This window comes from Orycteropus afer, unplaced genomic scaffold (assembly GCF_000298275.1).
Source record: "Orycteropus afer afer isolate SDZICR_OR568_19922 unplaced genomic scaffold, OryAfe1.0 scaffold00309, whole genome shotgun sequence".
NCBI lineage: Eukaryota > Metazoa > Chordata > Mammalia > Tubulidentata > Orycteropodidae > Orycteropus > Orycteropus afer.
In genome coordinates this window covers 2235087-2249164 of record NW_006921896.1, presented here as the reverse complement: position 1 = coordinate 2249164, position 14078 = coordinate 2235087, and the positions used below count along the sequence as shown (strand labels likewise).

The 14078-nt window shown below is 36.3% G+C and overlaps 1 protein-coding gene across 1 annotated transcript in view; it reads left to right on the top strand.

The window, feature by feature from the left end:
* HERC5 (HECT and RLD domain containing E3 ubiquitin protein ligase 5) overlaps positions 1-14078 on the top strand; it is a 125734-nt gene that overhangs the window by 78519 nt on the left and 33137 nt on the right. Inside the window, exons 17-19 of the mRNA XM_042782412.1 lie at positions 517-683; positions 11281-11347; positions 12110-12180. Of these exons, the coding sequence (XP_042638346.1) occupies positions 517-683; positions 11281-11347; positions 12110-12180 (305 nt within the window). The remainder of the gene's footprint in view (positions 1-516; positions 684-11280; positions 11348-12109; positions 12181-14078) is intronic.

Here is a 14078-nt window from a genome sequence, read left to right as displayed (position 1 = left end):
TGTTTCAGGACCAAGCAGTGTTTCTTTCTGTTGTCCATAGAGTCATCAAGAGTCAGTTTACTTGACAACAAAAACAACAACAAATTAGCACAAATGGTTTGTGCTCAATTACTTCCCCAAAGATTGGTGGTTAAAATCCACTGAGGAGTACCACAGAAGAAAGATCTAGAGATTTGCTTCCATAAGGATTACAGCCAAGAAAATCCTGTAGAACAGTTCTACTCTACATTGTTCTGCTCTACATTGAGGTCGTCATGAGTTGGAAAAATTAGTTTGTAAGGATACCTGGCCTAATGTGTTTCTATTCTTATTTCATTCTAATAACCTCAATTATAGTAGGGATTTAAATTGACTTAATGATTGAACATAAACCCTAAATATTCTGATCACAAGGTTTTTGGTTTTGGTTTGTGACTTTATTTTTGGAAAGGGGGGAAAAGGTTTACCTAATACAAATATTCCATAGTATTGGCAAAAATTCATTGTATTTTAAGAGTATTTTCCCTGTCTTTTCAGCCTAAATTCAAGAAGAAGAGGTATTTCTTCTTTGGGGTGCTATGTGGACTCTCCTTATTCAATTTCAGTGTTGCCAACATTCCTTTTCCTCCAGTACTGTTTAAGAAACTTCTGGACCAAACACCATCATTGGAAGACTTGAAAGAACTCAGTCCTGTTTTGGGAAAGTAAGTAAGATAGCTCCTTTTTCAGAACACTATTTAAAATATATTTAGGTAAATATTTAAACATACACACAAATAATATTTTCATATTTAACAGTAGCTAATTATAGACAACTTAAAACACTTTGAACTTTGGCAGATGTTGTTGGATAATAAATTAACTTTTGAAAATTAAGAAAAGTTCCTATGACTAGTCTTCAATCCTTGAATTAATCTTTGAACTTTATCTGTGTAGAGCATTTCCAATAGACATTGCACAGGTGGTGAATCTGCAAGTGATGTTTATTTTTTTATTTATTTAAAGCAGACTATTTTTAGAGCAGTAGTGTAGCACAGTGCCTAAGGCACTTGACTGCTAACCAGAAGGCTGGCGGTTCAAACCCACCAGCCACTCCTTGGAAGGAAGGTTGGGCAATCCTACTTCCGTAGTGATACTGCCTCGGAAACCCAAGGAGGGGTCGCTATGAGTCAGGGCTGACTCAACGGCATACAACAACAACAACAGTGTTATTTATTTTAAATCATGCTTCATGTCATCACCTTCACTTATCAGATATTGAGAATAATTTGAAAGCTACATTAATTAGGACAGTTTGGTATTGGTACAGGTTTTCCAGTGTATGTAAGGCTTTTGGCTGCTAACCAGAAGGTCAGCAGTTCAAATCCACCAGCTGCTACATGAGAGGAAGACGAAGCAATCTGTTTCATAAAGATTTACAGTTTTGGAAACCCATTAGAGGTCACTATGAATCAGAATCAACTCGATGGCAGTGGGTTTGGTTTTTTAGAAGAGACTCAAAGTGAACTATGCTTATGTGGGGCTTTGTTAGAGGCAGGTCAGTGGAGATAGGAGGTACTGTTCAATAAATGGAGCTAGAAAAATGTCATCCATCTGGGAAAAACTGAAAGTGGATTATCACCTTATACACACACAAAAAAAAAAATTCATGTGGATTAAGGATGTAAATTTCAAGTGCAAAAATATGCCTTTTCTGTATCTTTTGTAATACCCTTCTCACTGAAGATTTTTTTAAGCAAGACATAAAAAGTACCATCATTAAAGAAAAGATTGATAAATTTAACTGCAATAATATTAAACAATTTCTCTGTTCATCAAATAATATCTTGATGAAAGAGAAAAGACACTACACAAGCTGGCAGATATATGTGACACATTTGGAGGTGGTAGAAATCTGGGATGGTGAAATAGATGGTCACTGAAAATAAGGGAAACCTTCAATGAGATGGCTTGACACAGTATCCAAAAGAATGAACTCACACATACCAGTGATCATAAAATGATGCAAGACTAGGCGATATTTCATTCTGTTACACAAAAGATCACCATGAGTCAGCCAACTGTATGGCAACTAACCCCAAAAATGAGATAGAGGAAGTATCCTATATAGTTAGGCACAAGATATTAGCAGTGTTTTAGCTCTATATTGGGAGGGTATAGATGTTCATTATAAACCATATATAAATAAATAGGCAAATAAGCGATGTGTGGAGAAGTGATGTCAGGGTATCATGAACCAAGGCTTACGATTAATCCAGGTCTACCTGATGAGTTCTAATTTCCTTCCTCAAAAACTCACAAAGACTAAAACATGGTTTCTTTTTTCACAATTCATTAATAAGTGATCCAGTAGGTGGATGGTAAACACCTTCTCCTGGACGCTTTCCCCAATGACCTGTATTCCTTTTGAAAGGGTTAATAAACTTTTCTAAGCTGTACTTCTACCATTTACATAGTTCTCTGGCTGTACATATCCCACTGTACTTTAGCTGAGACATTCATCCACCTATCTCACCTAATAGTTTGAAGATTTATGGATCTAATTCTTTAGTGTCAAATTTACATTTTTTATGCTTGCCACCTTATGTGTTTAATAATGTTTGCTGAATGCAAAAATGAGTGACTGAGCCAACAAAGCAGTAACATGAAGGATCTTATGTTAAATATCTATCTGTATATAAAGTACCATAGGACTACAGAGAATAGAAATATAAAAAGACTGGCTATTATACGTTCTGACATAAGCTTTATTCACAGATGTCTTGAAACACCATAGGTAGTCAAATTTCAGGTCTTAAGTTTAATGAAACTGGGAAAAGATTAGTACAGAAAAGGTCTTTTTTTTCTTCAGGGATAGATTATTAATAATGCAAATTACTGTGTTTTCTAGTAAATTTGGAGTTTATAAACACTATGATTATCATTGTTTGTTGTTGTTATTATTATGTCTTTATTCTTCAATTTGAAATTCCTGATTGAAAAAGATCTTGGTGATTATGTCAAGCAGAATTTTTTTTTAACTTTTCCTTAAGATTTGCATGAAAATTTACAGAGCAAATTGATTTTCATTTCAAAAAATTGTGCACATTTTGATTTAATACGTTGAGTGCAATCCTTATAATGTAACAGCCCTCTTCCCACTTACTCGCTGTGTTTACCATCCTTCTTTGCTATCCTTTCCTGCCTTCTGAGCTTTATCCCTGGGCAGATGATGCTCTTTTGTACTTGTATGGTTGATTTTTCTAAGGCAAGAGTATCTCCCTTGAGTTATTGCTCATTTTATAGGCCTATTTTTGGGATGGTAATTGCTTCATAAAATTAATTTGGAAGTATTCTATCTATTTCTATGTTCTAGAATAGTTTTGAGTACTGTAGGTGTCAACCCTTCCCTGAATGTTTGGTAAAATTCTCCAGTGAAGCCATCTGGGCCAGGATGACTTCTTGTGGGAAGTTTTTTTATGACTTGCTCTATTTATTCCTTTGTTATGGGTCAGTTCAAGTATTCTATCTCTGACTGGAATAGTTTAGGTAGGTCTTGTGTTTCTAGAAACTTATCCATCTCTTCTTGGTTCTCGAATCTGTTGGAGTACAGTTCTTCATAATATTCTATCAATATCTTTTATTTCTGGAGCTCTGGTAGCATAGTGCCTAAGGCACTTGACTGCTAACCAGAAGGCTGGCAGTTCACACCCACTAGCCACTCCTCAGAAGAAAGGTTGGGCAATCTACTTCCATACTAATACTGCCTCAGAAACCCAAAGAGGGGTCTCTATGAGTTGGGTCCGACTTGACAGCACGTAACAACAACAACAACATCTTTTATTTTGGTTGGTTCTGTTGTGATGTTGCCCTTTTTGTTTATTATTCATGTTATTTGCATCTTCTCTTTCTTTTCTTTTGTTAGATTTGCCAGTGGTTTGTCAATTTTTTTAATCTTTTCAAAGAATTAACTTCTTGTTTTATTGATTTTCTCTGTTGTCTTTTTGTTTTCTGTTTCATTTATTTCTGCTCTGATCTTTATTATTTCCTTACTTCTGGATATTAAAGGTTTCTTTTGTTGCTCTTTTTCTAATTGTTGGAGTTGCTGAGTTAGACTATTGATTTTGTTTCTTTCCTCTTTTTTGATGTGTGCATTTATTGCTATAAATTGACTTCTGAGTACTGCTTTCACTGTGTCCCATAGGTTTTGATAAGATGTGTCTTCATTCTCATTTGTTTCTAGAATTTTTTTTTATTTCACAGTGTATTTATTCTGTTACCTGGTAGTTTTTGAACAGTGTATTATTCAACTCCACGTGTTTGATATTTTTTCCTTGGTCTTCCTATTATTGATTTCTAACTTTATAACATTGTGATCCAAGAAGATGCTTTGTCATATGTCAGTGTTTTTTAATTTTTTGAGGCTTCTTTTATATCCTAACATATGATCTATTCGGGAGGATGATCCATGTGCACTGGAGAAGAATGTAAATTGTGCTTTTTTTGTTGGCTGGAGTGTTCTGTATATGTCTATGAAGTTGAGTTGGTTGATGGTGGTATTGAGTACTTCTATATTTTTGTTAAGTTTTTTTCTAGTTGATCTGCCCCTCCTTGAAGGTGATGTGTTAAAGTCTCCTACTACTGTTGTAGAGTTGTCTATTTTTCCTTTCAATTTAGTTAATATTTGCATCATGTATTTTGCAGCACTTTGATTGGGTGCATATTTATTATGGTAAAGTTTTCTTGGTAAATTGACCCTTTTAGTATCATATGGTGTCCTTCTTTGTCCCTTATGCTGTTTTTCACCTTGAAACCTATTTTATCAGAAATTAATATTACCACTCCTATGAGTTGGGGCCGACTTGATGGCAAACAACAACAAAAAAAAAAACCTCTTTTTTGGTTCCCATTAGCTTGGTATATTTTTTTCCACCCCTAAACTTTTAATTTGTTTTTATATTTGTCTCTAAGTTGGGACTCTTGTAGGCAGCATATCAGTGGGTCTCCTTTCCTTATCCAGTCTGTCACTCTCTTTCTCTTGACTGGTGCATTTAGTCCATTCACTTTGAGTGTAATTAGTGATAGGTATGAATTGATTACTGTCATTCTGTTGTGTTTTTTGTTGTTTTGCTAATGATTTCCTTGGTCCAGATACTTTTCTGTACTGAGTTCATTTTGTTATCAAGTGTTTCTTCTCTTTTCTTCTTTATTGTTGTTTTTGTGCTGAGCCCATGTTTTCCTTCTTTCTGGGTCTACCTAGAGGGATTGTTAATTTTCTCTGTGGTTACCTTGGAGTGTATTCTTATTGTAGACAGCAGATTGATGGGTTATGTTTTCTTTTCCAGTCTGCAATGCGCCATCCCTTGAGTGGTGTAATTGATCCATTTACATTCAGTGCAATTATTGACAAGTAAGAGTTTGTTGCTGTCATTTTGTTATGTGTTTTTTTTTTTTGTGTGTGTGGTGTTGCTCATTCCTTTGTTCTGTATAATTTTCTGTGCTGAGCTCATTTTGTTATGAATTATATTATCCTTTCCTTCATTGCTATTTTTTTATATTGCTAAATATTTCTTCTTGTCTTTATTTTAATGCAAAGGCTTATTGTTTTTCTTTGAGGTTACCCTGTGATTTATAATTTTCTTCCCAAGTTTAGAACAGTCCATTCTGTTAAAACTGTCTTGACTTCCTTACCATTTAGGCATTCTGTAACTACTTTTTTTTTTCCCCACCCCTTTTTGGTTTGTAGTTGTCCTCATTTGGCAATTGATGTCTCTGGTTCCCTGTTTACAATCTTGTTAGCTTATTTGACTTTGGCTACTTCCATAACTGGGTTAGTTTCTGGGTTATGTCATCATGTGTGTTAGTAGTTGGTTGTTGTTTGCTGTTGTTGGTTCTCTGTTCAAAGGATGCCGTTTAGCATCTCTTGTAAAGTTGGTCTGGTTTTTAAGAATTCCCTTAATTTATGCTTATCTGGAAATGTCCTAATTTCACCATCATATTTGAGGGACAGTTTTGCTGAGTATATAATTCTTGGTTGGAAATTTTTTTATTTCAGCATTTTATATATATCATCTCATTGCTTTCTCTATAGTTTCTGCCAAAAAATCAGAGTTTAGTTTCATGGGTTGCCATTTGTAGGTAACTTCATTTTTCTGGTGCTGCTTTCTGGATTCTTTCTTTGTCTTTGGTTTTGGTGAGTTTGATGATGATATGTCTTGATGATTTTCTTTTGGAGTCTATCCTGTTTGGGGTTCATTGTACTTCTTGAATGGATATATTCTCATCCTTCATCACTTCAGGGAAATCTTCTTCCAAGAAATCCTGGACAGTGTTCTCTATACTTTTATTCATCTTTTCCTATTCTAGAGTTTTGATTACATGTAGGTTATCCCTCTTGATGGTATCCCACATGAATCTTAGACTTTCTTCATTTTGATTTGATCTTTTTTCTGATTTATCCCTTTCCAAAGAAGTACTGAGTATTTGGGAGCTCTAGTGGCATAGTGCCTAAGGCATTTGACTGCTAACCAGAAGGTTGGCAGTTCAAACCCTCCAGCCACTCCTCAGAAGTCTACTTCCGTAGTGATACTGCCTGGGAAACCCAAGAAGGAGTCACTGTGAGTCATATTTGACTCCACGGCAATGAGGTTTTTTTTTTGTTTGTTTGTTTGTTTTAGTTTTTAAATAGAGTATTACCCAGTTTTCATTTATTTGATTATTTTCCCTAATCTTCCTGTTTCCCAGTTTATAGCATTGTGATCTGAGAAGGTCCTTCATAGTATTTCAGTGATTTAAAATTTATTGAAGCTTATTTTGTGGCCTAATATATGGTCTGTTTTGGAAAATGCTTCATATACATTGGAAAACAATGTGTATTGTGTTATTGTTGAGTGGAATGTTTTATATACATCTGTGAGGTCAAGTTCATTGGTTATGTTGTTTAGCTCTTCTGTATCTTTGTTGAGTTTCTTTCTAGTTGTTCTGTCCTTCATTGAAAGTGGTGTATTAAAGTCTCCTGCTATTGTTGTGAAGTTATCTGTTATTCTTTTCAGTTATATTAAAGTTTGATTTATATATTTTTTGTTCTTTCATTGCACATGGAGATATTTAGTATGGTTGGGTCCTCTTGTTCAGTTGATCCTTTTATCATTATTTAGTGTTCTTCCTTGTCTCTTTTGCTAAGTAGCTCTGGTAGTACTGTAGTTAAGACATTCAGCTGCTAATCAAAAGTTTGATGGTTCAAATCCACCACCTGCTCTGAAGGAGAAAGATGAGGCAATCTGCTTCCATAAATATTTACAGCCTTGGAAACCCTGTGGGGGTCACTACGAGTCAGAATTGACTCAGTGGTACTAAGGTGTCCCTTTTGCTGGCTTTTGCCTTAAAGTCTATTTTATCAGAAATTAATACTGGATCTCCTGCTGTTCTTTTTTTTAATTGCCATTTGTTTCATGTATGTTTTTCCATCCTTTGATTCTTACCTTATTTCTATCTTTGTGACTAAGGTGTGCCTTTTGTAGACAACATATTGATGGGTCATCTTTTCTTATCCTTGCTGCTATTCTCTGTCTCTTGGCAGGTGCATTTAATCCATTTACATTCAGTATATTATCAAGAAGTATGAATTTACTGCTGTCAGTTTGCTGTGTGTATTTTTTATGTGAATAGTGCTGATACTTTCTTTGTTCCATATATATTTCTATGCTGAATTCATTTTGTTTATATATTTTCATATTATTTTCTTCCTTACAGTTGCTTTAGTGTTTACTGAATCTTTAGTTTTTTCTCCTTTGTTGTTTTAATGAGAAAGTTTATTAATTTTCTTTTGAGGTTACCCTGTAATTTATTATTTTCTTCCCAAGTTTAAAACAATCCATTCTATCTTGAAATCATCAAGTTCCTCTCCATTGGGAAGTTTCTGTAACTACTATTTATTCCTTCCTTTTGCTTTGTAGTTGTCATCACTTACAAATTGCTATCTTTGTTTCCCTATTTTCAGTCTCTTAAATTTATTTCACTTTTAATACTTCTATATCTGCATTGATTTCAGGGTGATGTCATATGTCTTAATCTCAGGTTGTTACCTGCTGTTGTTAGTACTGTGTCCAAAGGACTCCCTTTAGCATATTTTTTGCAAGGTTAGTCTGCAAGGTTTTTACAAATTCCCTTAATCTTTTTTTTTTTTAATCTGGAACTGTCCTAATTTTGCCATAATATTTGAGTGACAGTTTTGCTGGATATGTAATTCTTGGTTGGCAATTTTTTTCTGTCAATATTTTATGTATGGCATCCCATTACCTTCTTTCATGCATGTTTTCTGCCAAGAAATCAGAGTTTAGTCTTACTGGTTTGCCCTTGTTGGTGACTTTTCTTTTTTCCTGAACTGCTTTTAAGATTCTTTCTTTGTCCTGGAAAGTTTGGCTTTTGATATATCTTGGTGATTTTCTTTGGGAACCTATCCTATTTGGGCTTCATTGAGCTTCTTGAATACATATCTTCTTACCTTTCATGATATCAGGGGGGTTTTGTTCCAACAAATCTTGAACGATTTTTTAGGTGCTTTTTTGGTCTGTTCCTGTTCTGGAATTCTGTTCACACGTAAGTTATTCTTCTTGAGGTGTCACACATAAGTTTTAGGCTTTTATCAGTCCTTTTTTTCTGATTTTCTTCTAACAGTTTAGTATCAAGAGATTTTTCTTCAATTTTGTTAATTCTGTCTTCCATTAATTCTATTCTACTCCTTTGTCCTTCCAATATTTTATCTGTTTCTGAAAATTTAGAATTGATCTTCTGGATTTTTGTTTGCTCTTTTTGTGTGATTTCTAATTTCTATTTATTTTGTCAATCCTTTTCTTGTATTGTTTTCATGAATTTTTTTTTAGTGTTGTCTATGTTGTCCTTGATTTTGCCTATGATTTCCTTGGTGTTATCTTTGTTGTCCTTGATCTCTTTCTTAATCTGCTGAAGGGACCTAAGTATAATTTGTTTGAATTCCTTATTAGGTAGTTACAATAGCATTTATTCCCACAAGATTTTCCTACCTTGTATTTTAGTCACTTGTTTGTGCTATTTTGTATAGCACCCTCTCTCATTGATCCAGAGGTGCTACAGTTCATTGTGACACTCGGCTATTGGGTGGGATGGAAAGCATAGTGGGTATGCCTGGGTAGGGCCAATGGCTCCCCACTGACAGGGGAAAAAAAATGAGGCATAAGAAGAAGAAATAAAAGGAAAAATAAACAAGGAAGAGATATGAAGTAAGAAGAAAGAAGAAAAGCAGCATAGCACTGGTGCAAGCTCTAGCTCCCAAACATAGCTGCAGCAGGAATGCAGCATTCACTGTGCAGGAGTGTGCACCACTGATCAGAGGGACAGGGGCTGGTGTTGCTGACTATAGAGGAGCAGGGTCAGGGTCCCTGCTCCACAGGATCAAAACAGGAAAAGGAGGGAAGAACAGGAAAACAAAAAGAAGAAGAAGAAGGGAATATATGGGGGAAGAACTATGAAAAAAGAAAAATGGGGGAAAAAAAGGAAAGGAAAGCATCAGAGTACTGGGGCAAGCACTAGCCACCAAACACAGCTGCAGTGGAAATGTGGTGCTCACTCTGTGGGAGCATGCACTGCCAACTGGTAGACTGGTAGGAGTGGGCACTAATGCCACAGAAGTGGCAGGGGACAGAGCGCCCACTCCACAGGATCAATAAAATTAAAAAAAAAAAAAAATGAGAAAGGAGGAAGGAGAAAAAGAAAGAAAAATAAAGGTCAGAAAAGGAGAAACATGGAGAGAGGGAAGAACAACAAAAAAAAGCAGTGCAGGACTGGTGCAACTGTTCATTGCCAAACATGGCTGCAGTGGAAACACGATGCTTCACAGGAGTGCATGCTACTGACTGTGGAGAAGCAGGGGCAGACACTGCTGGCCATGGATGCAGTGAGTGGCAAAGCCCCTGCTCTGCAAAACCAAATAAAGGAAGGAGGGAGATGAAGAAAAGGAAAAAAGAAATAAACAAGGAAAGGTGAAATCGGAAGAATTTTTTAAAAAGGAAGGAAGAGTGGCACAGTACTGATGCATCCGCTAGCTGTAGTGGAAGCATGGCATTTGCTCCATGGGAGTGTGCACCGCTGACTGTGAAGATACAGAAGCAGGCACTGCTGACCAAGGAAGAGGTGGGGCAGTGCACCTGGCTCTGGGATAGCAAAATAAAAGGAAGAAAAATAGAAATTTAAACAGGATGGCAAGGGGGAAGAACTAAGAGGAAAGAAAAGTGGCACGGCACTGGCAGTGGGAGGATTTTGACTGGCTTTTGTTGGGGAGGGTGTTCTTGCTTCTGGTCATGGGGTGGTTGTACAGGATAAGGAGAGGATCATACCTCTCTGGTTGCTGATCACCAATGTGAGTGCCAGTGCAATGCTGAGTGAGCAGAGTTGGTTATCCGGTCCCTGTCTCAGTCAGAACACTGCTTGCAATAATTCAAAATGGCCATAATGTTGGTCCTATTGGCAGTTTACCACCCCATATGTCTCCTTGTTCACTGTCTTCATTCATTCTTTTCCTCTAATCAATATTTGATCTATTTCTTTATCCTTTCCTTTGAGGCTCTGAATTCCAGGATTGTCATCCGTATCCATTTCACTTAGTTTCTTAGATCTTTGTTGTAGAGAGTCTGGATAGTATATCTACCCAGTCCACTGTCTTGGCCACCAGCAGAGAAGATCTTTGTACCCATTAAAAAAAAAAAAAAAAAACCTCACTGCCGTTAAGTCAATCCAACTCATAGCGACCCTTCCTTGGGTTTCCAAGGCAGTATCTCTACAGAAATAGATTCTCTAATCTTCCTTCTGAGGAGTGGCTGGTGGGTTTGAACTTCCAGCCTTCTGGTTAGCAGTCAAATGCCATAGGCTTCTCAGATTTCCTTAGTGATACCAGATATTTAATAGGAGACCTATTACTTGTTCTTTAAGTAAAGATCAAAAGCTTAATATAAATAAAACTAGTTTGAATGAATTTCAGTGTCTGTAAAAATATTACCAATCTTTTTCTAAATAGAAATCTACAATCACTGGCAAAGGAAATTAAAATTAAGAGAAGAGAGGTGGGAATAAAAACGGGAGCCTCTAGAATTGAAGAAAACCTTCTTAAACTCACATTTTCAGCTGAGGTCTGCCCTGTTTCGGTTACCAGCACACCAAGAAACAGTTGCTGTGAAGTACATCTGACCTCCCACGTTCAGAATAGCCATGCACTTGACATTGATTTTAGATGGTGTTTATCTAATGAGCATTATTATTTCTCTTATGAAAATAAAATTATCTGTTCTTTAGGTGTTTGCAGATACTTCTAGATGATGAAGGTGATGACATTGGAGAAGTATTTTATATCCATTTTAATGTGAGTAACAATAAAAACCAGATCACAGATCAGCTTTTAATTGATTTACCTAAAAACACACCCATTACTATTTTAAAAAGAAATCTTAATTGGCCAGTGGGAGAGGAAAGGAACTGTAGGAAGCTGTGGGTGGGGCCAGGAGGGGTTGGAACAGGATGCTTCACCCACCAGGGAGTGTGTTTGCTGGTTGCCCATGAGTTACCACACTGGGTGACACCCACCCTAGTGATGCCACCAGTCTTAGGTTTAGAAAGAAAGGCAAGGCCCAACACATGAGTGTCTTTTGAAGCTTCTGATTGTGTCAGATCCCATTGGCCAGAGCAATTCATATGGTCACACCTGATTTAAGGGGTTAAAAATAGACTCTACAACTTGATGGGAGGTGTTATAGTCACATTACAAAGAGGTGTGCATACCAGGATTAGAAGAATCTGTAGCCATTTTTGTGGTCTGTCATACTGGGTTTATACTATTTAAAGTGAATATTGAGATAGGACAATTTTCCAACTGATTTTTTTCAGTGTGATTACTTAAAATACATAATTGAGGTTTGGAAAAAAAATTATTTTTCATTCTGTATGATACCATGGTCTTTTTTTGGTGATCATTTTTTACTTGTACTTTTCATGCTAGTTTTATGACAAAAATGTACATTATTACCAGTTTTTTAGGAAAAGATGATATGCTCCATGGTGATTATGTTAATGATATATTCTTCAGAATTATTTTGGAGATACTGCCTGTGTTTGTTTGTGGTTATAGATCTGTTGGGACAAAAATGATGTAGAATTAATTCCAAATGGAAGTTGCATAATGGTTGACCAGACTAACAAGTAAGTATAAAGAAATAAAATATTTGTTTTGTATATGGTGTAGGAGCTCTGGTAGCATAGTGCCTAAGGCACTTGACTGCTCACCAGAAGGCTGGCGGTTCAAACCCACCAGCCACTCCTCGGAAGGAAGGTTGGGCAATCCTACTTCCGTAGTGATATTGCCTCGGAAACCCAAGGAGGGGTCGCTATGAGTCAGGGCCGACTCGACGGCAAACAACAACATATGGTGTAGTGGGTAAGGCATTTGGCCGCTAACCAGAAGGTGGGTGGTTCAAACCCACCACCACAGGGGGGAAGATGAGGCAATCTATCACCATAAAGATTTATATCCTTGGAAACCCAGTGGGGATTGCTATGAGTGGAGATTGACTCAATGGCAGTGGGTTTGGGTTTTTTTTTTTGGTTTATATACATTGTATTTCTTTCACTAAGTTCAAAATTTCCTTTTAGTTCTTATAATTTTCCATTCCCAATTGGAAATTTTCCATTCCCAATCATTTATTAATAAGTCAAAAAAGTTTATGTGTGTTGTATATACATGAATGTGTCTCACAGAATTTATATTCTGGTAGTGAAAGAAATGGCTCTCTCAAAGAGCCTTTTCCTTATCCTCTTATCTAAATCATACTATCAACTTCTAGCCTCTTTACCCTCTTATTCTACTTTACTTTTCCTTTTTACATAAGACATTGCCTAACTTTAGGATTTATGCTTTTGTTTATTTATCAGTCCATCAGTCCATCAGTTTTTCCCTACTGTACTGGTCTTGGTCTGTCTTGTTCACTACTATACATCAAATACCTAGAATAGTCTACAGTAGTGCCTAGTACATAGCGGGCACTTAGTAATTATTTGTTGAAGTGGTTACTGTGGTGGTATCTTGAGTTGGCAACACCTGTGGGATCCTATTTAAAGCCATAGAATTTTAGATTATAGAACATTCCCTTGACAATTGATCGGAGTGGCACAGTGAGCACTAGAGAGCATTCTGGCCTAAGACAAATATTTTTCTTTAATAATAAGTTAAAACTTAGAAATATAATATGTGTACAGAAAAGTATGCAAATTATAACTTTAGAGTTCAAACTTTTCACAACGTGAAAATAGCTGTATAGTTAGCAACCATATGAAAAAATAGAACATTTCTAGTTGCATAGTATCATATAAATATACTACAATTTATTTATCCATTGTATTATTGATGGACATAATGTGTTTTTGGTTTCAGGCTGTTATAAATTATGTTCTGTGAATATTCTTCTATGTGGTGTTTTTTTTTTGTTTGTTTCTTTGGTTTTTTTTGGTTATTTCCATTGGTATATAACTGGAAACAGAATTGCAGAGTGCATTGTGGTTGCCTCATACAGGGCAGAACTAACCCTCCAACCAAAAATTGGTTTGAATGTTGATATTGATGATGCCACACATATCATAAGATGGTATGAAAGGTTTAATCATTCACATGAGGCTTTGCAGGGAGAACAGGGCAGGCACACAAGCTGGTTGATTTCACTTGAGTGAAGGAAGGGACAGATGGCTCTGATTTTCATTGTGGTTAGGGTGTGGGGCCAGGATGAGGGTTTCCATGCAGGCCAGACTTGCATGGTTTAAGGTTCCCACACTGGTACCAAATGAGAAAGTATGTGGGCTTTCTTATTGGGTTGTGCAGATCTGTCGCAAAAGAGTGAGGAAAGAGGGAGTGGGATCTGAAAGTTGCCAGCAGTCAACATCAAAAATGGAGTCAAACATCTGCAAACCAAAAAGAGGGACTAAATAGTGTAGTTATAGAACTTCTAAATGGTGAGGAAGTCAAGACAATAGAGAGAAAGAACAGTTTTACACTTGAAAAGAAGATTATAAATCACAGGGTAACCTCCAAGAAAAATAATAAACCTTCT